The 25,317-nt window shown below is 44.4% G+C and overlaps 1 protein-coding gene across 2 annotated transcripts in view; it reads left to right on the top strand.

The window, feature by feature from the left end:
* Positions 1 to 7,164: 7,164 nt before the first annotated feature.
* Positions 7,165 to 25,317, top strand: part of FGF12 (fibroblast growth factor 12) — a 145,249-nt gene continuing 127,096 nt past the window's right edge. Inside the window, exon 1 of one of the 2 annotated variants that reach the window (XM_074153208.1) lies at positions 7,165 to 7,246. In XM_074153208.1, the coding sequence (XP_074009309.1) occupies positions 7,165 to 7,246 (82 nt within the window). Of the gene's footprint in view, positions 7,253 to 25,317 lie in introns of both variants that reach the window. The other variant, XM_074153209.1, reaches the window with a different exon arrangement.

The raw sequence follows: 25,317 nt of genomic DNA, 5'->3' as shown, positions 1-25,317 counted from the left end.
ACAGTAAAAAGCTCTGTAAGTGTCACTGGAAGCAGGCAGATGGGGATGTTCATACTTCCACGGATGCTGATTCCTGACCTCAGATGCACTCCTGAACATTAGGAGTGAATTTGCTGGAGGGAAAGGGGACTTGGCTTCTTGAAGAGGTGGTCTATTGTACTTGCCCTCAGAAAATCTCCTATGTTAAGCCTCACAACTTTTCCCTGTGAGATGGATGGATTAATTGCACTATGAGAAAAGCCAGTTGTTCAAGTTTCATTCAGTGAATCATGGAGAAGCTAAGAGCATGTCCCAGTCAAATTTGGAAGATGGGTTTGCCTTGGTGTCTGCCTGCTGAAAGCAAAGGAACCAGGATGCTGCCTGATGGGCAGAGCCTGGCAGCCCTGCTGGCCAGAGAGCTTGATTACCTGCCCACCTCAAAAGTCTGGCACAGCTGCGAGCTGTTGCCCTCTAAACTTGGGTCATGCCTCAGGCAAAGCCTTTGTTTCCGATCGTGGATTAATAACCTCAATTACCAGGGCACTGTGGGTCAGATCTTCCCCCCGCTGTCTGCATTACAGCCCTTTAATCTGCTTTCCTCTCTCACAGCCTCTGAGCCTGGAGGCATCAGCAGACGTGGGAGATCTTCTGCCTTCCTGAGCCGTTTTCCCTTGTGTGGGGTTGCAGAGACTAATCGGATGGGAACTAGTGAGCAGGCTGGCAGGGGAATTACACCCACCAAGGAGGTACCTCTAGAAGGTGCTTCTTCCACTCTCAGGTGCAAAGGACAGATATGGCAACATCTGGGGGTTTTCCCTGAAATTCAACCACCTGCAAAAAAATCACAACTTCCCGCTCTAGAGAGGTCTGACAGTCAGTGTGGGCCATCTGGTGAAGGGGCAGCAGAGCTCTTACTAGGGGGAGATCATACCTCCCAAATCTCTTGGCATCCCCTGAGCATCTGAGTAAAGGTGATGCAAATGAGTTCATGCGCTTGAATTTCTAAAATGCTTCCCTCACTAGGTGTTTCCTTTAGAGAAAAAGCGTCAGGTCTTGTAAGTGGGGAAACTGCCAGTGGAGAGGGACAGGACTGTGCAGTCCAGCATGTTCCTAAATGTTCTTGGAGAGCAAGGGGATAGAGAGGAGACAGAGTTTGTTGAGCAGATCAAAGTAATTTGGAATAAGAAAAACAAAAGTGGACAGGAAAGAGTTGCAGAAGAATCTCCTGATACCGAGTGTCTGGTAAACTAACAGCAGTATAAGCTGAGGAGTGCAGGGTAATGCACTCATGGATAAAAACAAAAAAATATATATGTTTATGGTCACTCATGGTAAGGGAAACTAGTGGGGCCGTTTTCTCCCTGGATAAAGACCTCAGAGACAGTGTGGATCTCTCTGAAATTGCTGGCTCAGCAGAGGCAAGCAGAAATTATTGGGAAGGTGCAGAGAGCAAATAGGACCTATCATCTTGCCGTATTAGAAATCCCTGGTGCACTCGCACCTTGAGTACTGTGTGCAGCTCTAGTTATCCTGTCTCAAAAAAGATGTAATAGAACTAGAAAGGCACAGGAAACAGCGACAAGGTCAGAGGAGTGTGCAAAATAGCTGCTGCCCGGGGAGCGATGGAACAAATTAGGCATTTTCAGGTGTCTTCAGAAATGAAACAATTGAAAAGGGAAATATGACAGAGGCGTATAAAGCCATGACTGTCATCAAGAACATAAAATTACCATTTCACAAAATAACCGCTAAGGTGAGCATTAAATGGAACTACCGAGAAGCAGTTTTAAACTAATAAAAGCTTTTTTTCCAGCAAATTATTAATCTGTAGATCTTCTTGCCAAAAGATAGTGAGGAGACCAACAGTATTACTGGCTTCAAAAACCAATTATAAAAATCTGTTGCTGAGAAATCCGTAAGTATTCTTAAGCATGTTGTGAGACATCCTATGGATGAGGAAATGGCAAAGCTGCAGGGCATTGGAAGTAGATGGAAGGAGCAATGTATGGCTGCCCCTTTTTCCAGCATGTCTGTTCCGCACTGCTGGTACTACTACCAAAATACATTTGGAGAAGTCCTAGAAATTCCAGCTTCTGAGGAAGCGCCACTGTGCTAAAAAAAAAACCAGAGCAACCACTTTCAGTAATTCAGATTAGAGGCATTTGATACAAAAAACCTTCTTTATATGTAATATTAGAGTTCTTCTTAAAGTCTGGAAATGCAACTACTAAATACTCATTATTATGAGCTTTTTATGTGTCTGAGGATAAAGCTATTAAATGATCAAAGCTATGGGACGTCTTTTTTCTCCTGAATTTGTTTTGGTGAGCTGAGAGAAGGATGAGGTTTTACCAAGTCAGTCTCTCCACCAGGAGCTGGAGTAAGTGGTTTCTATTCCCTCTTGTTCATAGGACAGCACTACTTTTTGACCACAGAAAAGCAACCAAGAAATTGGTCTTTCTCATCTGATGTACAAAATCAAGCTATGTCTTTTTTTTTCTGTCTCATCTTCCGTTCGCTGTCAGAAGGTGTGTGGTATACTTTTTCCATGGTAGACTTTCCAGCAGAATAGCTACAATCTTTGCCTTATAACGAGCACAATTTTATACTGATCAGGAAGAGGCTAATCCTCTCATTAATTCACCAGAATCAGAACTGACAGATGATTCCCTACTTGGCCACAAATTTATTGTGTGACCTTCAGCAAACCCCTGAACTTTGTGCTGCAGCTCGCACTGGCTCTGGTGTGAGTGTTCTGTGCTTTGGTGGAGCTGGGTGCAGTAGAAGCCGTTCATAGGTAGTATGTCTCTGAAGCAGACCCTGCTGACCCTCCTTGTCAGCAATGCTCTGCTTCATAAAGGGGACAAAAGTGTAAGCAGAAATACTCAGAGAACACAGTGATGACAGTGGGGTAAGTACTTGTTTGCACTGAAAAGGGCTATAATTTTTTGGCCCATTCCAGGGTAGATTTTGCTCACATGGCTCCTGCAAAGAAAGGTGCTGAGAAGTGGTTACCTGCCCTCACTGAGGAATATAACATCACTGATCACAAATAGATCCATGGGATGAATGTCAAGAAATAAGCACCAAGTGCTCCCATAGGAGTTTTGTAAATTTACAAAGAGGGACAAGGGCTGAGATTTGCATGAGCACTGGCTTGGACAAAGCTGTGGAAGTTCATGGACCATTTCTCACCATATCCACCTGCATTTGGTCAGAAAATACAACAAGGGCAAACACTTGGGGTAGGGGGAGAAGTGCACCTGCAGAGGCTGTTTATCTGTGTATCAAGTGCAATGTTCAAAGAACTATGGGTAGTCAATATGGATGAAAACAGAAACAGCATGGATCCAGCACCTTGAAAGATTATTACCTGCTTTTGTATGAACACAAGGAAATTACCTTTCCTGACTGGTCTCTTCTTTGAGCTTTTGTAGATTTTCTTTCTTTTTTTGGCTTTTGTAACGATGAACTCATGCACATCATGCTATTTTAATACCTAGAAAAGAGCCTTGTCTGCTAAATCACCTTATTTTTCTCTGATCAGAGCACAGTGCATTCCTCTTTTTAGTAGAAGGTATTAATTTAAATTCCATAATCCCAAACATATTCTCGTTTCTGTTCTGTGCTTCAGAAGGCCAATGGCATTTTAATTTAATAAGGGAGAAACACACATGACATTGTGTTCCCTGTAACTGTCTTCTGACCTCAGTGAGTCTTTCACAGCTTTCTTTGTGTTCCAGCAAATGCAATTGCTGCTTTTATTCAAGAACACTCCGATTTCTAATACCCATGTTTTACTGATGGCCAAAATTTTAAATATCTGTAGCATTTTCACAGTAACTTTTGAGATGTTATTTGCATTATTATTTAGTAGTGCAAGCCCATCAATGGAGCCATAGCAAGATTTATGCACCATTTACGTCCCATTGAAATATTGCTTGGGTACATGCTGTCCCTTTGCAGAGAAATGAATTTTATTTTGTTTTACCTTGGTTTTGGATTAAAATGAGTTGACTTATCTAGCAGTATCTAGATTTATGTCAGCTCTGTATATCTTTCCAAGTTCCATAAGCTTTGTTTACTGGTTTAAGATTCACCTAATTGGGTACATGATATTACTGAGTATTTTGTGGCATGTAAACACTTGAGTCATATGCATCACAGTTCCTAAAGAATCATCCTTTGCCATCTTTATGCTTCCATTTTGCTGTTTAAACCTACTTAAACCTACTCAGTTGAAAGAAGAACATGTGCTTGTTGCAGTCCTCGTGGCCCTTCTTTGGAAATGTCAAGTAACAATCATTTTTTTTCACTGGTTTGATTCTGCTCTCCTTTACTCTGATTTGAATCGGGAGCTGACCCCTTGGAGCCTGCCCCACAAAAGAAGAAATCCTGTCAGATCAGTACCTGTTAAGCCTCCGTTATCAGCCTTGCTGTAAGGTGATAAAAACACCCCAAAGAAACAAGGATTATTTTATTAGTGGTTTTGTGGGTTATTCTGCATAGATTTTCCAAGAACAACTGTATTAATCTAATGAAAAGAGGTTTCAGACTTCAGCTACCTGTTGCATTTTCATTTTTTCCTTCTTACAAACATGTGTATTGTGTTCAAAACACTTGTCTTCATGTGTCCAAGTGATAATGCCTGCCTGTTCCTGTGCTAGCTTAATATGTATAGCATCTAAGTGAACCTTTCTCCTGGTACCCGGAACTGCACTTCAGTATGGGCATCTTTAAATCACAGCCCCCTCATTTACAGCTCCATGTTGGCTGCTAAGCAAGGAGGGCACCTTGACTTCAGATCTCACTGTACTGTCCTTGATCTGCCAGATCCAGAATTGTTCTCATCTCAAACGTGCTGCCAATGCATTTGCAGAAGGAGGACTATTTTTTTATGCTGTTACAAAAGTACCCAAGAACCACTAGTTGTGTTTTAGGACTTCACTGTGCAAACTACTTCTGACCTTGTTTCAGAGGGACTAGAGGCTTTCTCACTGATCCGGTATAGCGGAGAACTGAAGGACAACTGTAGGCGAAGGGGAGACATAACAGCTGTAGTCTCAGTTTGGTATCTGCTCTGACATGGCAGGGCAGTCTTCCGTGATTGCTGTAGAGCAGGAATTGCTAAGGAGTGTAGCTGGAACAGTGGTCCTGGGTAATTGGGGACACATAGGAGGGAGAAGGAAAGTTTCATTTAGCTTTTTGCTGTGACTTGGAGCATGTTCAAGGTCCTGTGTAAAATAGCTTATGAATTAAGACATATAGAGTGATGATTTTCAGCACAAGTCAGAGCAGACAAGAAGAACTGAGTTTAGTATGGATCCCAGGGATTAGTTATTAATACCTTGCATCCTTTTAACAGTCCTGAACTGTATGCTACTGGCTTTGCTTCTAGCTAAGTGCTGTTTTCAGTGTATGAAGTAGGGCTGACTGGAAAATAAGAGCTTCCATTTAATGAAACATCTAGCATTTTAACTTTTTTTTGTTGTTGTTGTTCCTATCCTAGAGGAAAACTGTAGGGTGTTTACTGAGGGCAGGAAAGACTCCAGGTGCTCTCACAAATACTGTTTTTGCCACAAATTCTCAATAGACTCACACTAGAACAGCATTTCTTTTGCTATGCCTGGTTTATGTGCCTTGGTATTCTGATCTCCATGTATTTTATAGCTTTTACTATTCCATCCTAATGGGATTTCCAGTGAGCAAAACAGTGTTGCATCCCATATCATGCTGACTGTGCCTTATTCTTTTTGTGTTGACTTGAAATACACCCTAGTAAGCGTTAGCGACAAAGTCTGTATTCCCAGTCTCGCATCCCTGCTGGGTTTTGGCCCAAAGCCTATTACATCCTAGAGTTGCGCTATCTAGAAAAACTTCTCTCTCGTGTTCTCCTCAGAGAAGCCTGGTCACTTCTGCCAGGTGCCAGGAGAAACAAAAGCAGAGGCAGCTTTGAAAGGTGGTGCATGAGTAGGTAACCCTGCTTCAGTACAAGGTAATCCGGGTAGAAATTCACCCTGGTGCCAGGTTCAGATTTGTCCTGGAGGCAGATGCCTTTCAGTCGAGTATTGGAGTCTACTCAGATGAAAAGAGTTCATTTGGGAGGTTTTTATATATGGGTAATATGCTTTTCTTTGAGGAGTTTTCGATGCTCCTGTGATTTCCAGCCTTGTGTGGTGGCTTTTGCACTGGGTAATTTCATGAACTGAAGACAGCTCTTAGAAGAGCATCTTTCCTCAACTTTCCTTGCATATGAAACATCAACCATACCTTTCTGAGCAGCACAAAAACTGAGCCTGGACTTAAGTTACAGCAACACTGTAACCGCAATAGTTTACAAATGGGTAAAAAAGAATGAAACTTCAGTTTCAGTGGAGTCACCTTTGCAAGACGCTCTTGCCTGAGGGTCCCTAGGTGTAAATAAGGGGACTTTCTCGTTTAAAGCGTGTGCTTATAGGAACGCCCCTGCTTCTAGGCACACGCTCCTGCTGGTGATTTAAGACAAGAGGTGTGTCTTCGTCCCAGCCACGTTGCAGGTCCCGTGGTTTCTGCCAGGCTGGGAGCCCTGGAAAGGCCGGATTCGGTGCCCCTCTGCACGTGGTGTCTTCTCTCGCTGGGAATATCGCGCCGAGCCTGCCCTTGCCTCGGAGAGCATCCCGGAGGGCATCCTCGGCGGGCGCGCCGGGCAACCTCTCTCCCTTCCTCTCTGTCGGGACTCGGACAACTTCAGCGCGGCGGAGCTGTGTGGTGCGGCGAGACTGGGCTCTCCGCGGAGGCGGCGGGAGCTGCGCAGGGAAACGACGAGAGTCTCCGCCAGCGGAGCGGCGCGGCCGAGCCTGCCAGCAGCGGGAGTTGGGGGGTGCGGGGGGGGTCCCGGCGGCGGCGGCGGCGGCACCCCGCCCCGGCGGGGGCTGTGCCGGCAGGGGGCAGGGCTGGGAGCCGGCCGCTCCTCTTTCTAGGGCTTGACGTCCTTCCAGCTAGCCCGACCCCTTTCCCGGTAAAGCCTGCCCTCCCCCAGCGGAGAAGTCCCGAGAAGTGGCGGCGGGGTCCCCCACCCTTCCCCGGGCGCGGCGATGGGCCGGGAAGTTTGGCGGCGAGAGGGGCCGGCTCCCCGCCGCTGAAAGCCGCCCGCTCCGGGGCCGGTCCCTTTTCCAAGGAGCAGGAGGGCGCCACAAAGTGAAATCCATGAGGATTCTCGGGCTTCTCCTGGAGAAAGGCTCGCATATGCTGCAGTGTCTCTGTGGAAGGCGCCTGAGATCCAGCCACAGCCCAGGTGGGGAGCGCGCGTCCTTGTCCCCGCCGCCCTCGGCTCCCCGCCCGGGCGCCGCTCGGCCCGGGCTGGCCCCGTTTCCTCGCCTTCCTCCCCCCGTCCTCCTCCTCTTCCTCCGCCTCGCCGGCGCCGCGCACAGGTGGCCGGGAGGGACCGGGCGCTGTCCTCGGTGCTGACCCCACCTCAATCCCGCGTCCCCATCAACCCAGGATCCCGTTCGCCCACAGCTGCCCCACGCGTGGCACCATCCCCAACCTGCACCCCATCCACCTGTGTCCCCCACCCCTAACCAGGTTCCACACCATACCTGCAGCCTGCACACAATCAGAACCCCTACACAGGTCCCTCTTCCCCACACAGATCTCTACACGTGGTTTTCACTAGTGTCCCCCGTCCTACCTGCAGCCCACACTCATGCAGAATTCCCCCCCAGGTTCCTCTTCTTCACACAAGACTCCTGTATCTTCCATCCCACTTGGGAACTCCAACCATAGTCTCTATTATCACCTGGTCAGGAGAAGGATAGCCTTCCCCAGAGTGTCTATGACCCTGTGTGACTCTAGGGTTGGGCCCACTTTAAGAACTCCCTGTACCCTGTGTTTTCAGTAGCAGTGTTGCAATGTTTTTCTGGTGGAGGGTGTTAAACACGATCTTGAGTAGGGATGCCCCTAGAAGCACAGGGAAATCCCTGGCTCCTCCTGATGGGGGGCCAGGAGACTCCCAGCATCTCCCTTAGTTCCTAGACTGTTGGGGAGGGAGCATTGATGAAGGCTGCACCAGGACAGGGAGTGCAGTGGGGTGAAGGGCTGAAGAACATGCTTGATTTGGAGCTGTATCTGAGCACTTTTTAAAGAGAGGAATAAGTGTCTTGGTTTGGTGTGGCACTGCCCCTGAGTTTTAGTGGTCTTAATGAAGCTTTTTAAGTGGTGTCTCTGCAATTTCTTTTGAGCTATGTGTGTTGAATGAGTCTAACTTTCTAAAATATTGGATAAATGTCTATGGAAAGAAACCCCATGTTGTTACTACTAAGACCTGCAGAAGTTACAGCACTAACCCTACTGCTTTGAGCTTGGCTGGGTTTTAGTTCTTACTTGGCTTTTGACTAGATCTGCTTATCGAACCCTGACCATTGTAATCTTTGGGCACCGGATGCTCGTAAGGATGTCTTTTAGAGTGCTGAGTGCTAATACTTGTGTTGTTTCCTTATATGAGATCTTGGCCCTAGAGGAGAAAAATTTCCATGCTTCCTGGTACTGTCCACCAAAGAGAAAGGCTGTGCTTGAGGGAACACTGTTGCTGAGGTAGCCTGGACTCCCTTTTGGCCTTGCTGAGGAGAATTTGTTAATGGTTATAGCCACCTGTTTATGCCTCAGTATCCCCTTGTCTCTCATAAGACTCATGTGCGCAAGTTGTTCTCTGTGACTGGTTTGTGGCAATAGGGGATGTACTGGAAATCTTTGAGAGAGTAAGCATGGCTCCCTTGAATATATTTTCTACCCTGCTTTGAGGAAAGATATGATCACGCTAAATGGAAAAAAAATTGCGGCTGTGCTTGGAAACATTACATACAGTCTTCGTTTCAGTGAAAAACTACTCTGGAGTTTTCTTCATAGTGCAATGTGTGAGTGTCTGTTCTGGGTCATTTAGAAACCTGGGGTAGTAAAGAGTACAACAACCTACTGGTAAAACTGGGGTAATGCTCAGACCATAGGGCATGCTGGGCTGTAACTTCAGTGAACCAGAAGCTGGTGATAGTGTCCTAATAGTTGCCTTGCTGAGCTAGTTTGGCTTTATGGGTGGGTCTTGTGTTGAAGCACGCTTGACGTATGCGTGGTGACTGAATCTTTCCTTATCTCTCCTGCTCTTACGGACTGATACTGAACATTGCATAGTCTTTGTATTTCATGATGTTGTACTATAAGGAGAAAGTCTATGGGAATGATCTCCTGTTGTTATCTCTAACTGACCTTGTTCTCCAGGTACTAGCCCCATACTACCATGAGCCTGAGCACTCTAGATGTGCCCTATTGCTTTGAATCAGGCTGCTAAAATATATTCCTTCTTCTTGGCTGCAATTGTTCCTTTTCCAGTAAGGTAAGCCAAGTTGGGCTCTACGTTCTTGAAAAATGGACAAAAAAATGACGTCTTCCACCTATAAAGGGGTCACTGTGGACCAGGCCTGCTGGAGGAGAGATCTCCTTACTACTTCTTCAAAAGGCAAGCATGCCTCAGGAGACAGATGTATACTCCTGCAACAACCCTAAAGGTGTAGTGCTGTGCCCAGTCAGAGATGTAAACCATCAAAAGGATTATAAATTACAGGAGAGGAAGGACCATGGAAACATGAACTACAACAGCGATAGAGTGCTGTGAGCTACTTATGTGCCCTCGATCCTCCAGTCTGAAGAGTTATCCTGATAGTAGATGGTTTATGCCAAAGTATTTGGCACTTCTTCTTTTAAGTTGAATGGCAGATTGACCAAGCCCTTTACCCTCCTCCTATCTGTTTTCTTTAATGCAAAGAAGTCATAAGGATGTAAGCACATGTTTAAAGTCAGATTCATACTCGTGTGCTGCGCTGACTCAGAGCCTTAGACCATTCCTGGTTCTGACAGAAACTAATGCATGATGCTTCAAAGAAAAACAGTGAAATATTGAAGATAGTTGTAGAGTGCTGTGCAGCTCTGTCGTGATGCTAGCAAAAATATTAGCAAGATCTTTGTTATTGCTGTGCTAAGACCTCCCACCCGTACTCTTAGCTAACTCTAGCCTGTTGTTTCCTTATGCTCCACTTCTGAGGTTTGAAGACACTTGTCTTAGTCTGTGCAGGGGCAGGCTTCTTTGGTTGCTTGAGCAGCACCTTGCAAAATGGGCTTTAATGGGTCTTCAAGGCACCACAGATGTGCAAGTAATTCATAGCAAAACAGAGCAAGAGATTTATTCCTAGCCCTTTGTGTATTTTTTTGCAAATATTTTAGCACAACAATGTCCTGTATCATCTTCCAGGTACTTTGCCTGTTATCTTAGTTTCAGAATGTGAAAGATTACTGATTGTATTGCATGTGCAGAGATATTTCCCTTCTGGATGGTGCAATCAGAATTAATTTTGTTAATTATTTTTTAGTTAATTTGTTTTCTCGGCTAGCACCTTTTCCCCCTTTGTTTGGGACATGTGGTTTGCCAGTCCAGAATGTTTTTTCTTTTGGCCTCCTAGTCAACATTATGACATATATATGCTGTTAAGTTCAAGGTAAACATCAGGTAATGATTGAAATGTTGATATAACTATAATTAGAGTTGTGAAAAAATATTACAGGTGACCTGTACCTGGTTTGCAGCCACTTTGATGCAAAAGGCCATGTATTCATAAACTACATTAATAGCAGCATGGACATTTCTGCTATTGAGTGTTTCAGTCCTCTTCCATAAGGACTTCTTGTTTGGCTGTATGAGTGGTTCTGTCTCATGCCTGTTCTGCCCTTGGCTCCTGTACAGACTCTCCTGTGGGATGCATCATTGCTAAAACCACAGATATTTCTCACATCCTCACATCAACTAGCAACAACGTTCAGCAACAATGCATTTTCAGCTTTCTTTTCAGCAGTAGAGGCCTGGTTGTACCCAGAGACCGATCTATTCTAAACGTTCAGATAAGAGTACTTCTCAGCTTAAATTCCTATTCTGCAAACTGTTGCCTTCAGTAGAAATTAAGCTCATATTGAAAATAAACCCTGAACTTGGCTTCCCTGGGACTCTCACACTGGTAAAATTTGGAGATGCTCCTGGAAATATGCTGATTGGTACTTGCTTTATGGCAAAATAAAATGATGCCTGGCACAGTAGGTCTTCATATTTCTCTAGGCATCACAACACTAAGTTTGATATTTGGGGCTATAGAAACAAGCATTCTGTCTAGGTAGGCAGGGTCAGATTGTGGCTCTACTGTTAGCCTATCTGTTACTGCCACACATCTTTGAATTTGTCCTGAGACTATTTGGGACACTGTCATAATGTGTCTGCGGTGTCTGCACATGCAAGACATCTCATCTGCAGATGCAAATGGAATCACACACATAAGAGGTGCAATTGCATATTCAAGATTAGCATTTCATTATGAGCAGAACAGGCATTCCTTGTTTTGCTTGGGCAGCGATCTATGCATTCGTGTACACTTTACTTACATACACTAGTTCTGTAAAATTTTCCTACTGCTGTTTCTTCAAGTAGGCAGGGGGTTATAGTGTATAGAAAATACTGGATAGTCAGCTTCAAATCAATGGAAGCAATAGCTCTGTGTACATAAGTGACAGAGAGTAAAATTTGCAATTCCTTGCTGAGTTTAGGGGGCACTGAGAGCCCTTCTGGTCTGTGGCAGTTCAGAATGTGGTATGTACGTTGCTGGTGGGAGATGGGAAAGGTGGCTTAATGCCACTGAACTGGAGGTGGGAGTGGGTTGCAAGGCTGAGAAGCGGTGGTGTTGCACTGGAGGTCATCAGCACTTCTTCCTTCCTGCACCAGGCCCCTTGCCTGCCATTCTTTGCCACTGTTCAGATTGTGTCAGTGTCCTTGCGTATGCTTTGCTCAGGCTCCCTCTTCCTGTTGTGTGTCTTTGGAAAAGTAAAACTTGCTGACCAGTGGAAATTAAGTACATGTGCTGTTCCGGGATAATGCCTATTGTTGACACTCATATGCTAGTGGAAAGAATACCATTGTCTGATTTAGTTTAATTCACCTGGGAAATGAATTAAGCAAAACTCTGAAAAATCTTTTTTATTGTGTAATAGGAGCACTCCCCTAGGGTATTATTCAAGAATAGCTATAGCATTTTAAATCTACACCTTCCTTTATTCTGAAGTAACCCTCTCGTATAGACATATGCTAAAAATCTCTCCTGGAAGCCCATAGAGGTTGTGCATCTTTGTTAAAAAAAATAATCAATTCTGGCTGAGCTAGATGGATTTGATAGAGTTTTTGTTTGGTGAAATTATTTGGTTTCTATCATACAGAAGTTCAGCAATATAGATTGTAATGAACTTAAAGTTATATGCATATAACTTTTTTAAGACCTCACAGGCAGTTCCATCTAGTTATGTGAAGAAAAGTCTTTGATATTATGCAGGATTTTATTGTTCAGTTTGCAATAAAATATTTCATAAAACTTCAAAAGCAAATGCAGGTCCAGGGACTCCCTGGGTGTAAAGTGCTTTGGCAATGCATAGGCGTCAGCCAGACGTCTGGGCTTACAGAGCTGGGTGTCTGGAATTGCTGGATCATCACCTAGTCTTTTGAGTCTTGAAACTTGTCTGAGTCCTACCAGAGCATCACTGATATCGAATCATATTTGTGAAGTGCTTTGCTTTCAGTGAATGAGCAAATTCAGGCCAAATAATCTTCATCTGACTTTTCTTAAGTAGCTGTAATCGGGAGGATAAACAGTCCTCTGAGGCAGAGGTTGGCTGGTTTACGGCGCTTCTCACCTGGAGGTTTACATGGTTTTGCAAAGCAATATTTAACTTCCTGCAATTCCCAAACTAAACCAATGAAAGAGGAAGAGTTTGTCTCAGTTTAAACACCATGTGCAATTGTGACACATTATAAACTGTAAGTCTGAGTAGGAAACATTGGCCAGGAATTTAATGAAAGATTTTTCCAGCTTTTCCATCAGTTTTCCTGAATAACTGTATACATAAAATACTGTCTTTTGTGTTATTGTTTTTCCAATTGAAGAGTAACAGAAGAATCCAGTTTTATAAACAGATATTTAAGCTGATGACTTTCAGAGCAAATGCTTTTAGCTTAAGAGCTGTGTGAAGATCGTTAGGTCATGTCCACTCAAAGACCAAGGAGTATTTCCGGAGGTAGGTCTCAGTTCAGCGAACTGTTCCAGTGCATATTTAACTCTACGCGTGCACCTAGTCCCATTTTAAGATGATCATGTGCTTGAGTACTTATCAGAATCGTTTTATATGAGTGGCTTTCAACCTTTTTTAACATGTATCATCACTAAAATTCTTCCTGCTTTACCTGTCCAACAGATAATTGACTGTATGCTTGTTTTCTGTTTCCAGCAGACCCCTCTGGAGGTATTCACAACCATCAGTTCCCAGTTGAAAACCCCTGTTCATTAAAGAAAATCAAATCCCACTGCTTGTTTTGTGAGAATGATCTCCTTCTGACTTACTGAACTTTGTCTCCAAACCAGTCCACTTCTCTTCCCACAGTCCTTTCTGCTGCTTTCCAGAAGTAACCTGTTCTTTTTTTACCAAACTGGTGCTAGTTGTAAACATTTTAAGCCAGGTGGTACAGATATCATCGAAAGTTCAGCAGGCTCTGAAAACTAGATGAGATTGCTTATGTGATGGTAGTACATAAAGCTTTCAATTGTATGAATAGATGTTTGCTTAAAAGGCCTTTAAATAGATTCTTCCCCTTGGAGGAAAAGAGATGTGTAAAGTTTAATAATAAAAATAGCGTTTCTTCCCATAGCCTGAAATGGCATGGAAGGAGGTAATCATGTTTTGTACGGCAAAGCATTTTTCTAAATGGCATGTTTATGCCTTTCCAGTATTGTGGCTGCGATTGGCTGCTGGGCCTATTTGCATGTGCTAAATTGCAGTCCTGGAGATCTGTGAAAACAACCCAGCAAAGCCAATCTCAGCTGGGAGCATGGAAGCTGCTGCTAATTTTGTGATGAGCCACCCACAGGCCCAGCGTGAGTCATTATCATTGTTTTGTTTTCCAGAAGTCGGCACCAAACGCTTCCAGGATCCAAAGTGTGGATTATCCCTGGAATTGTATTTATTCCTTCATAGCTTTGTTTGTTCCAGATAAGAGGAAAGAATAGGAAAAAAAAAATCTGTTCTAAAACCCATGAAATAATTAATTGTTTCCTTATTAGTGTCCTCTTCCTGCTTTAATGTGCATTCACAGCCATTTGTTCACATGAAAACTCACTTGTGCGTAGCTTGGCAATTGCGCTGCTCAGTCCTAATCAGCTTGCTTTGTGTCCCTGAGGGGATGGATGGGCAACAGTAAGTACAGTGAGATGAAGCGACTTGACTGAAGTCACTTCTTGGCTCTGGCAGAGCTGAGATGGGGAGTTTCTGCTCTCTGTTCTTGTCTGTGTCCTGCTAGTTTCTCAGCGAATCTTTTTATAAAGCCACAGCTGTGTATGGGACCAGCTGGGGCATCTGTTTGCTGTAGATCAGGAGTCTTCCACCTGAAAAATGTACTGGCCTTATCCCCAGGATCATAGGCCTGATACCACTTGCTGAGGTTGCTGGTTGCTCCTGGAGATAGGACAAGAGGTTGAGAGAACAAGAAAATCCTCTGCCCTGTGCTGGGATTGTGACAAATGTAGTCAATTTAGTCCCAGGTTTTAACCTGTCATTTAGAGTGTCATCTCAAACAGACTTTTTTGGTGTGCCAGGGACCACGCAAGTTTACCTGCAGGGAACACGGGCAGGATGCAGAGGAAATGCTGGGTCCTTCAGGGGAAAGGTCCAGGAGCAGGAAAACTAGGGTGTATGTGTGGACATGCAGAATCATGGGGACTGTTTTAAATGGAAAACTTGGACACACAATGGGTGGAGAAGACACGGACAGTGTGGGAGAGCTACATGAGCATGGGTGTAGGATGAGATAAGGAGCTGAGAGCACTGAGGAAGAGGGATGGAGAAGGAGGACTTTTAATGAAACTGGCTTAAAAGATGTAGCTAGACATACTGTGCTTTCCTTGGGGATAAAAGTACCCGACACAGTGGTCGCTGCTCTGCCTTAGTCTAGTGACTTTTCAGGATGAGGAAATCCGCTGGGAGGTCTTCCTTATGAGGCTTGGGGTGGAGCTGGACATAGTTAAACAGAGCATTCAACCTGGAAAAGCACAAGGAAGAAAAGCGCCCATGACATTCCCGCAATGACAATACTCAAGGGTCTCTGTCATGTTGATGTGTCTACAAATGCTCATCGGAAAGGTATTGCCAAGTCCTCCCTGCTATAAATTCCTTCTCAAGTTCTGGATTTCCTCTTTTATTGCAATGTGAAATGAAAACCAAACCAAACAAAATAAAAATGGTTATACTGCTGGTGGGACTGCGCAGCCAACAGTCGCTGTTTTCCTGAGTTCCTGTGACTTGTTGTTGCCATTTCTTATCCTTTTCTGTGCTTGTTTTTTGCTGGTGGAGACAGCAGCTTTTCATTTCATGTGTGGATAGCTCTGACACAACGGGTTCTGGTCCCTTGCAGGAGCATACCATGGACTTTTATAAACAAAATCACGTAGCAGTCAGAGCATCTTGAAGTGCATCTGACCCTACGTGGAATAACAGCAGTGAAATTCAAGAACAGACCCTGCAGTCTGGGGACACCTTCCTCTGTCCCAGTGCACGGCGCTCCCCTTGCTCCCAGCTCTGTGTGCCCAGGCCCTTTAATCACCTGCTTCTCAAGTTCAGAAATAGCTTAGCGGTACCCGAGGTGGTATATTGGTGAGGCTGGAGGGACTCTGAGGTGTTGCTCAGAGCTTTTGAAAATCAGCTTTTGAAAGGTTAATTTCCCCATGTACTTATGTTTTATGCAAAAAGGGTATAATTTTTGTAAATATTCAGTTCGTTGATCAGACAAATATGTACATAAATATTCACATATGGTTCAACATCCTGAGGCTGTGCTTGGGTGTTTCTCTCTAATAACTGGGATTTACCTTTTATGGATAAGGCAAAGAAACTCGGTTTGCTTTTTTCTCTGTTTCTGTATTTGCTAGAGTTTCTGTGATGAATCCTTTACTCTTCTCACCCTTACCCTGAAGAGGCAGTTCTGGGGATATAATTCATGTCTCCCAGCTGCTTGCAGGCTGCTCAGGAAGTGAAATGCACTTTCCCTCCTTCCACCTCTCCTGGTAAATAGCTGACACACATCTTGCAACATCTTGCTGGAGATCTGTTACTGCCCTGCAGGTCATTCACAGTCCCTCGGCCAAGAAGGTGCTGTGACTTTGTTTTTTAGGATTGGTTTGGCATTCTTTTTTTTTTTAGGTTAGAAAAGGTGAATTAGAACAATCAAATTTCTTCAGATGGTATGTGAAGCATGAGTAAGAAGCGTGGTGCTTAAGTGGAAGCATGTCCTTTTCTGAGGAAAGACTTTAGCGAATGAAGTTCACACTTCTTTGGCATTCCTGGCAGGTGGTGGGTCTTGCTGAGAGTGTTCCCGAGAGATCCTCCCTCCTGCCTATCTGCAGCCCCTGCCCTTTGGGTTGATACTTCTCTGTCTAACATGCTGTCTGGCAAGGCAAGTGTCCCCTCAGTGGGGGATAGCCCAACCTCCCAGAGAAGGTCAGGAAACACAGTTTCTATATGATAGTCTGCTAAATATAAAAATACTCAAAACAGAGGCGGCTTTTTTTTTTTTTTTGTTAGTAGTAGAAAAAAAACAGCAAACAATCCAAACTGGAAGAAAGATCCAGACGGGTGCATTGCTTTGTGGAATAGCCAAGGGTGCCTCTTGGGGACTGTGTTAAGGCATAAGATGGCCTCTGCACTGTGGGGAGAGCTCATTGCCTATGTACATGTCCACTGAGGAAAAAGGGTTTTAGTAAGAAAATCCTGTTTTGACAAGGGCCTGGCAGGGTGCAGAGAGAGAAATGCTAAGCCCTGAGGTGTGCTGGAAAAGCAGGTGAGGGTCTCACTCCCACCCAGGGCAGGGAGGAAGGGTTGGGGGCATGCCCCTTGCTCAGCCTGGAGGCATCACTTCTCTTTCTCTCCTGTGCCCCTGCTCACTTGGGTGAGGTCCAAACTCAGCGCAAGCATCAACCCCACCAACCTTTCCCTGCTTCTTCATTGCTCCCAGGCTGCAGAAAGGGAAAACAGCAGAGTGCTGGGAAGGAGAGAAAGGCATCGCATCTCTATTATTTATGGGAATGTTCATTTGGCTGGTAAAACACTGCTGGGATTAAATGTTAGAGAGGAAAGATGTACTTGCTACTGAGTGAGCACATGTTGCCCCATTAACTGCCAAGGGAGTCTTCTGCTTTAGCACTTTTATAATCTCTCTTTAAGCCTCGAGACCAGGAGCCAACGTATCTTGCTCCCTATTTCAGCTTCACTTTATCCACAGCACTGTTGTGTTATAAAGACAGATCTTTACTGGGGTTAATATAGACTACAGAATATTATTTGGGGAAAAAAAAAAAAAAAAAGCCTCTCTGAAAAAAAAACCCACCAAAAAAAAAGACACATGGAGGCAGCATCAATTCACAGAAAAATGTGAGAGCAATTAAACTGGGCAGGAATAAAGTGCCCATCTAGCCCAGTAGTCTTTCTCCATCCACATTAAACAGATAGAAAACAGTAATAAAGCAGCAATATGATGTGTCCCCCAAATGGTCTCCCAGATGAGTCAGACATCGTTCAATGTACTTAGAAATTCTCAGTGGATTTCTTTTCCATGTACTTGACCAGATTACCCTTGAGTTCATGACACTTTTAGTACCATAGTGTTCACTGGAAAGGACTTCCCCAGACTTGTTGCATGAAGCAGCTCCTCCTTTCCTTTGTTTTGAACTTGGTTCCTGCTAGCTTGAGTTGATGCTTTCCTGAGACCTAGTACTGAATGAGCTAGTGAATAACAGATCCTATCCTCCTCTCGTGCTACTTGTGACTTCATGGACCTCAAGAATACCCCTGCTAAGCTGTCTCTCTTACAGTCTGAAGAGTCTTCCATCTTTGTTGCCTTTCTCTAAACCATTCCCAGTTCTAGTAAGTGCTCGTTGCAACAAGAGGAGCACAACAGTACACATAAACTATAGCTTGAATGTTGCAAGGATAAGTGGGAAAAAATGAATTTAAACCTTTACTTGTGCTTCTTTCTAATTTATTTTTGCCCTTAAATGATTTTCTGATTCTTGTACATTGAAGGGAAATACTCTTGGGTTTACTGGTGGCTCAGGTTTGTTGTTCATGTTCTTCCCTGTGATTTCTCCCCACTCTGGCTGTCAGCTGCATGCCCAGCTCTCCAACAGAAGCTGAACTAGAGCTGAAGGGGAAAGTGGTTGCGTTACCAAACAGCCCATCTCTGAATTATGCTTCTGTCAAAAAGCTCAAGTAGACATCTCACACAAACCAGTTTGCCATGGAGGAGAAATGAATCCTAGATAAACCCAAGTCCCCACGATCAATTACGTTCTGTGTATCCTCCAGAATGAGAAGTCCCTTTTTGAAAAGCAAGACCTGAGCCAAACTGTCCTTCATGGCAGCCCCGTCCTCACCTGGCAGTGCCTGCTGATAAGAACAGCTCTTCCATTTGTTTCCTGGGGCCACAGGAAGGCATCTCACTCCTTCATTCCTTCTCTTGCCCCAAGCACCAAGGAAAACAAGGCAATGCATTTATTTGCTTTGCTTTCATTTATGATGGACTGGATGGGACCCTGCTCCCATTCCTAGGGGCTCACAAACAGTGGGGTCAGTTCAGCTGGAGAGATGGTAGTTGTCATGTGGGGTGCAGAAAGGAGAGCAGGCTGGTGAATAGGCTGTTATAGCCAAACAATGAGTTGAGTTTCTGTAGCTGTCAGTCCCTACAAGCCTGTGAATAGGTATCACAAGTTGCGTGTGGACACAGCCTCAGTCAGCCATTTAGCCACGTCACGAGATGAGGATGGCCGTGCTGAAAGCTCTGTGTGTGATGAAGCGTGGGGGATCACCTTGACGCAGTTTCATCTTTTGGATGCTTTGAACTACCCTCTGCCTGATTAACTGTGCTGGTGGTCAGGTGCCCATGGACAAGAACAAGAGCAGGGGAGCCAGTTCCGCACTGATGGTAGGATGAGGAGCAAGATGCTGCCCCTCCTGTGCAGATCTCTGCAGCTGACCTGGGCTCGCCCTGCACCCAGAGGAGAGGAACCAGAATATCTAGGGTACAACTGAGCTCCTTTGTAGTATGAATCTCCTACATGGTGAGATGAGCTGCAGCTTAAACCCCATTGCTTGTATTGACAAGATCTCCACCGAGTGTAGGGGAAGCCAGGGAGAGTTGCTCAGTCTGACATTTAGGCTGTGGGTGTCTGCACGTAACTCCACCCTGGGTGCCACCACACCTGCTTCTGCCCTGTTTTTACAATGGAGACGATATTGCTTCCTTTGCAAGGTAACTGTGGGACTAACCCAGGACCTGTACAGACCACTGAAGAACTGTAAGTTTCAAAGTAGTTTAATATTACTCTGGACAATGGAACTGGGGGAATGGGTTAGAATTTTAGTTATTCAGCGGAAAATGCACTATGAGAATTTTAGAGTACAGTTGAGATTGCTTATTTGTGCTTTAAAGCCATTTGAGACTTCCAGACATTCAGTAAGCTCCCACTAAAAGCCTATGTATTATAAATTTCTCACATAAAAGTATTTAGGGTTCAGTAGGAGTGCGGTTTGCCAGGGAGAATATGTTGGCTGCCTGTTAAGAGAAACAGATGAAGGCAATTGCTTTCTAAGGGTTAAGTGTGACCTGTAAGCCAAGGCTTGCAGGGTTAGCAAGTGGCCAGCCGGCAGCTGGGATAGCACAGTGATAGCACATGTGGATAGCAAATGCCTTGTCCTTCCACCCCTCCAAAGAGAGCCTTGCTCAGTGAAGGTTTCTAACACTGAATCAACAACAGCACTGATTTTTTTATGGTTTCTGCACACTAAATGTTAATTGAGATGTCTCAGGAGGTAGATTTCAGAGAAAACAGGTTTTTCTCTGTTGTTTGAGGCTTGCTTATCCTCTCTACATCACCTGCAGCAGTGTACTAACGCATAGGCAAAGTGGGCTGTGACCTCAATCGGCTAGTTAATTTTAAGCTCGTGCTTAAGTGATTTGCTAAAACTGTGCTTATTCAGAGAAGGAAAGCAGACTGTATTTTCGTTGCTCAAGCTAGGTGAATTATAACATGTAAGTGATTTTAATGATGAAAGGGTAAATTACACTTTGAAACAATTATTTAAATTTCCATAAGGAATATTAGTAGCAGTCAGGATGTCAGATGGTAGATAGCCATGTTTATACTTCAATAATAGCCCCTTCAAAGTTACTTGAAACACTCTGTTGTGCATTTACATTTTTATCTCTGTATTTTTAAGATGAGAGGAACTCATTAAACCAAAGTCTTTTTATGGTTTGTGCCAATAGAAAATGTTCTTTTAAATGTTCAGAAGGAATTGGTTACAGAAGAGCGGGAAGGACAGGAAAGAGATTGTTTTCCTTTCATGTTCAGTATATTCTTCGTCTTTTTGCTTTTTGATGACTAAACTGTTCTGTATTTGCAATTGAAAACTGTTGATTGGAAACTGTTGTGAGAGTAACACAAATGGGGCTTGATTTTGAAAAATTCATGATTGTTTGCCTAATTTGTGTGTGCAATTAGAGTGATTGCCATTGGAAATGGCCATCTGAGAACAGACTTTTGAAGATTTCTCTCTTTTTCTGATCTGTTTTCTCTCTCTTCTTCTTAAGGTGCCAGCTTCTATGATGTCTAAATATTACTCATGGAAGTTTAATTTGGTAATAAGTTTATTGATCTCCTTTCATCTCTTACCTCTCCACTTTCAGATGTTTATTAAAATGCTGAAGATGATTATTCCCTTCTGCTTCCTTCTCAAGTCCACTTGATGCAATGTAAGAGAGATTCTTTCATCTAAGTGGCAGATCTTGCAATTTAGAGAGTCAGATCCCACCGGGGTCTCTGTAGATTCTTAAATGGCCATAGTAATATTTAAGCAGTTCCCAGGCACACATAAAGGATTATGGCTGTCATCTGTCAAGTCTCTTACTCCCTCCTGAGGAGACTTGTGCATGCAGGGGACATATATTGGTGACAAGGTGGGATTTTTCTGGTTTGTTTTCTTTTAAATCTGTGATGAATTAAAAAGGTAAGATAGATGAGTCTCTAGAGTATTCTCTTCAGGGAGGCTGAGAAACCTGGTTCAGGCTAGGGATTTGCAGGGCACATTCAATCTTGGAGCTGACTTAGAAGTTATTAATGTAGGAGCATGGTACCGAGGCTGCAGTTTGTCAGTGGCTTCAGAGTCATGTAAGAGAGGGGGACGAGCCTGTGCTCCCATCATCTGTGGGTACATACTCTTATTCCTTCCCTGTGCTGATGCTAGGGCTGGGTGGTAAACCAGAGCAGAAAAGTAACCTTTTTTTTTTCTCTTTTTTTAAAATTATTTTTGTAAGATTAATTTTTCAATCAAATCAGCCTTATCTGAGTCATCGTGTGGCCACACAATCACCGCTGCTGTTGGGAGGGAAGCAGTAGGAAAGGTGTAGTGGGAGGCAGGGAGAGGAATGGGCGGAATTGCCCCTGTTAGCAGCTACCCACCTTATCTGGGTTTGAAGTGATGGGGTACTGCTCCCCTCCTGGTGACATTCACATTGAATTTGTTGCTCCTGAAAGTTTCTCCATCCCAAGATACAACTAAGTGAAATCTCAAGATTAGGGGCCTCTCCTCTCTTGGGATGTGACTCAAACCTATAGTTGCAGAGGTGGGAGAGCCATGGCAGTGCTGCGGAAGACAAATATCCCCTGGATCATTAATCATGGGATGGAGAGCACACTGGTTGATTGCTTATTGGCTGTGGTCTTTCATTAAGAGTAAACTCAATTTTCCCAGTATTGACAGCTTCCTGATGGAGGGGCCGTGCTATATGGCAGGCACTGAACAGCCGAAAGCAAACACCCAGATGTAGCCATATGTCAAGAATGATGCAAGCCCTCTATTTCCTTCTTTTCTTTTATGCTCTCTTTCCTTGTTAAAAAGAAGCAACTTCTAGGGATGGGACGTTAAGTATGCCAATGCTGGCCTGTCTGCTAGCTCAGAAATGCTGGGATGTTAATGTACTTTAAATGGGGAAGCTGATTTTTGTTTGTCCTTGCTCACTCCTGGCCTGGGTCGGAACTGATTTAATTATAGAAACATAGTACTATTGCCAAAAAGTCCCCCAAGCCAAACAAAACCTTTGTTTTCTTTCCGCCCAGTCCTTCTGATCCTTCCCAAAGCACAAACGTTTATTGTGCTGTGAGGCAGAACTTTGGAAAGAAGCAAGTAGAGCATATTTTGCCAGGGAGCGTCAGTTTCTGCTGGCCCCAGCCCTGCCCTATCCAACCAAGGGCCCTCTCCATCAGCACAGCTTGCTTGAGTATCTTCCCTCCTTGTTCTGAGAGCTGCTCCAGCCCATTTCAAACGTATAATTATAGACATGAAAAAATAAGCTTGTTCTTATTCAGCACCTGATAAAATGGTGACTCAGGCATTTCATTTTGCATTGGAAATACAAGCTCTCATGCATTCAGAATGCTCACCAGCGTGCCCTCTGAATCTTAAAAGGAGCTGTGTCTACCCCCTGGAAAGGCAAAATGGTTACAACCCCAAAAGGCCACATGGAGGCTTCCATAAGTAACTTCATCTGGCCATGTGATGAAGCAAACCAAGGTCACTTGTCTGTCTCTGCACTTATCCTTGCAATGCAGTTATGTCAGAAAGACTGTGACCTGCACATAGCAGTGACTTGTGGAGATTTTATCTTTATATATTTATCCATTCCTGATAGTCAGGATAAATATCCTGCCCTTGACATCAGGCAGCCAGCATCTGGTTTTGCCAGGCAGACCCCTGCTAAGGGGATCTATATTCTGCCAGCTATGCAGGAGAGCAAAGCAACTGGGTGTGTGCAGGGAAACACAGCAAAAGTTGATACTTGCAGCCCCTTCCTATACCCACTAGAAAGCACTTGTGCAGTACCGTTGCCTTGGCAGGGGAGAGCACAGCCTGAGGAATGGGAGGTCTGAAGAGCATCTGCACTCCTGGGTGAACCCCTAACACTGCAATGTCATGCTTCAAAGAAAGATGCCACATAAAGCAGAAAAGAAAGAAGGAAAAATTTTGGAGAAGGCAAGTCCTGGCTTGACCCTGGAGACAGTTTCATTCAGGCTTCTGGAGGATTTACTTAAGCCAAACCCACACACAACCTGTGGGGCTTCGTATAGGACTGCCCACATGCAGCTGTACAACCTTTTGATGTATTGGCAATCAGGTTAAACACACAGGAACGAATGAAAGGATTGAACCAGGCCAACCTGGCAACTAGGAGCTCTCTGGCCACTCAGGCTGCAGCTTCAGCCCAGTGTTTGAGACAAATAATGGAGCAAAGACACCTGATCAGGTCTATGGTGGCCCTTGTGAACAGGGTGATGACATCCTGTTCCTAAAATAAAGAGGTTTCTGTGCTGTGTCAGGAGATTGCTGTTATACAGGCTGGAAGCAAGGTACTTGCTGAAAGGCATAAATCTTTCTAAGCAGCTTCAGTTGAGTTATTTTTAAGCTCAAGACAGGCAGTGCTATGAAACCCATCCCATTAGGGCTGGAGGAGTGTCACCCAGCAAGATGGGCTCTCTGGAGAATGAGTCCCCTCTTCCTTCCGCCCACATGCCCTGTGCCATGCAAAGAAAGTCCCTGGGCTGTGACAGGACTGAGAGCGTAACAGGGGCAGCAACTGAAGCAGCCATGCCCTATCTCTGCTAGGCTTTGTGAGGGAGGGGTTGAAAGTCCTCCCAGTAAGCAGTTAGGTAGAGCATGTTGTTTGATTTCATTTTAGAATTAATTAATTAGATGATATCTTATTGTATGCTTCTAGAGCAGCCAGTTGTAGGACAAATATTTATATAGAACAGATGCTGAGTTAAGAAAAGATGGAACAGATGCTGAGTTAAGAAAAGATGCTACAGATGTACAAATATATGCTTTTGCCCTTTCTTCTACCTGAAGTCCCTGACTCGATGATCCTTACGTATTCCTTTCCAACTCAAAATACTCAATGATTCTATGACTTTGCTGGAATCAATTATCTCTTATACCCCTTCTGGATTTGAAGCTTCTTTATGGTTTTGTATAGTTCAAGAAACAAATGCATCCGTGAGGCAAAAACCAAGTCCGCACCTGCTTCTCACTCCATCTAGTGCCCAACCTGTGCCCAAACCCAGTATCTCCTGGCAGCTTTTCACAGGAATTTACTGAACTGAACCCAAATTGGTTGCTAGTCCTTCTTTCTCCAAGCATTCACACTTGCATCAAGTGCTGGTGAAGCTGAGTAAACAGGACCCCTCATGGGAAGGACTGTAACATCTCTGAACATGAGCCAAAATCCTTTAATCATAAAGAGATAATCCACTAAGTAATTTGAGCCCCGCAGTCTGCAGGGCATGGGGGATGCTTTCTGGCTTTGGTCCCAAAGATTCAAAAAGTTCTCTAGAAATTGCTCCCCTATCGAAGGAAACAGATGGGACAGCCAGTAGAAGATGACATTTGGATTTGGGGTTTTGTTTTTTCCCATGATAATGAAACTTGCTAAGTGAAAAAAAAAATTTTTCTCTTTTCTTTTTTTTTCAGTCTGTTGGGGAAAAGTTGACATTTCTTACAGAAAGAACGATCTTTCCATGGGATATTTCCTACATCTAATTCTCCTCTGACAAAATCTGGGTGCATTTTTACTGATGAAAAAATCTTCCCCTAAATGTTCAAGGATGTGAAATAAAGCAGTGGTGCTTTACAAATCACACTGTCATGAAATGGCAGGTGAGCATGTGTGTATTTGTGCATCTGCTCCCACTGCCTGTAGTGCCTGGGGGGAGCTCTCAGCGGCTGTGTCATAAGCCCAGCAGCATTAGAAGAAATGCCTCCCCAGCTTCAGCCAGGGGCGGAATATGTTTTGGAAGGGCAGGAGCCAGGGTATCGTCGTGAAGTCCAGCCAGGTTAATGGCATGCAGGTGATCTGTCACTGTGGCTCGTGTGATACAGAGCTGTGACAAATCTGTTGATTTGGTGCTCGTGGTCAAACACAAGAATTTTCTCCTTGTTTCTGTGAAGTCGGATGAGGCTTACAGTGTGTGATCCAGCAGCAGGTGAGAAGTCTCTGGTCTCTCTACAGCCATCTCAGGTGGTCATTTGGGCCTGTCCTACATAGCAGTTCAAAGGAGGTTTCTGCCTTTTTCAGGGTCTAGAAGGAAATGTGCAGGCAGCCTTGCAGGAAAACTGCATTGCAGCAGAACAGCC

The sequence above is a fragment of the Numenius arquata genome, chromosome 9 (genome assembly GCF_964106895.1).
Source record: "Numenius arquata chromosome 9, bNumArq3.hap1.1, whole genome shotgun sequence".
NCBI classification, from domain to species: Eukaryota; Metazoa; Chordata; class Aves; order Charadriiformes; family Scolopacidae; genus Numenius; species Numenius arquata.
This window is presented reverse-complemented; position numbering and strand designations above follow the sequence as displayed.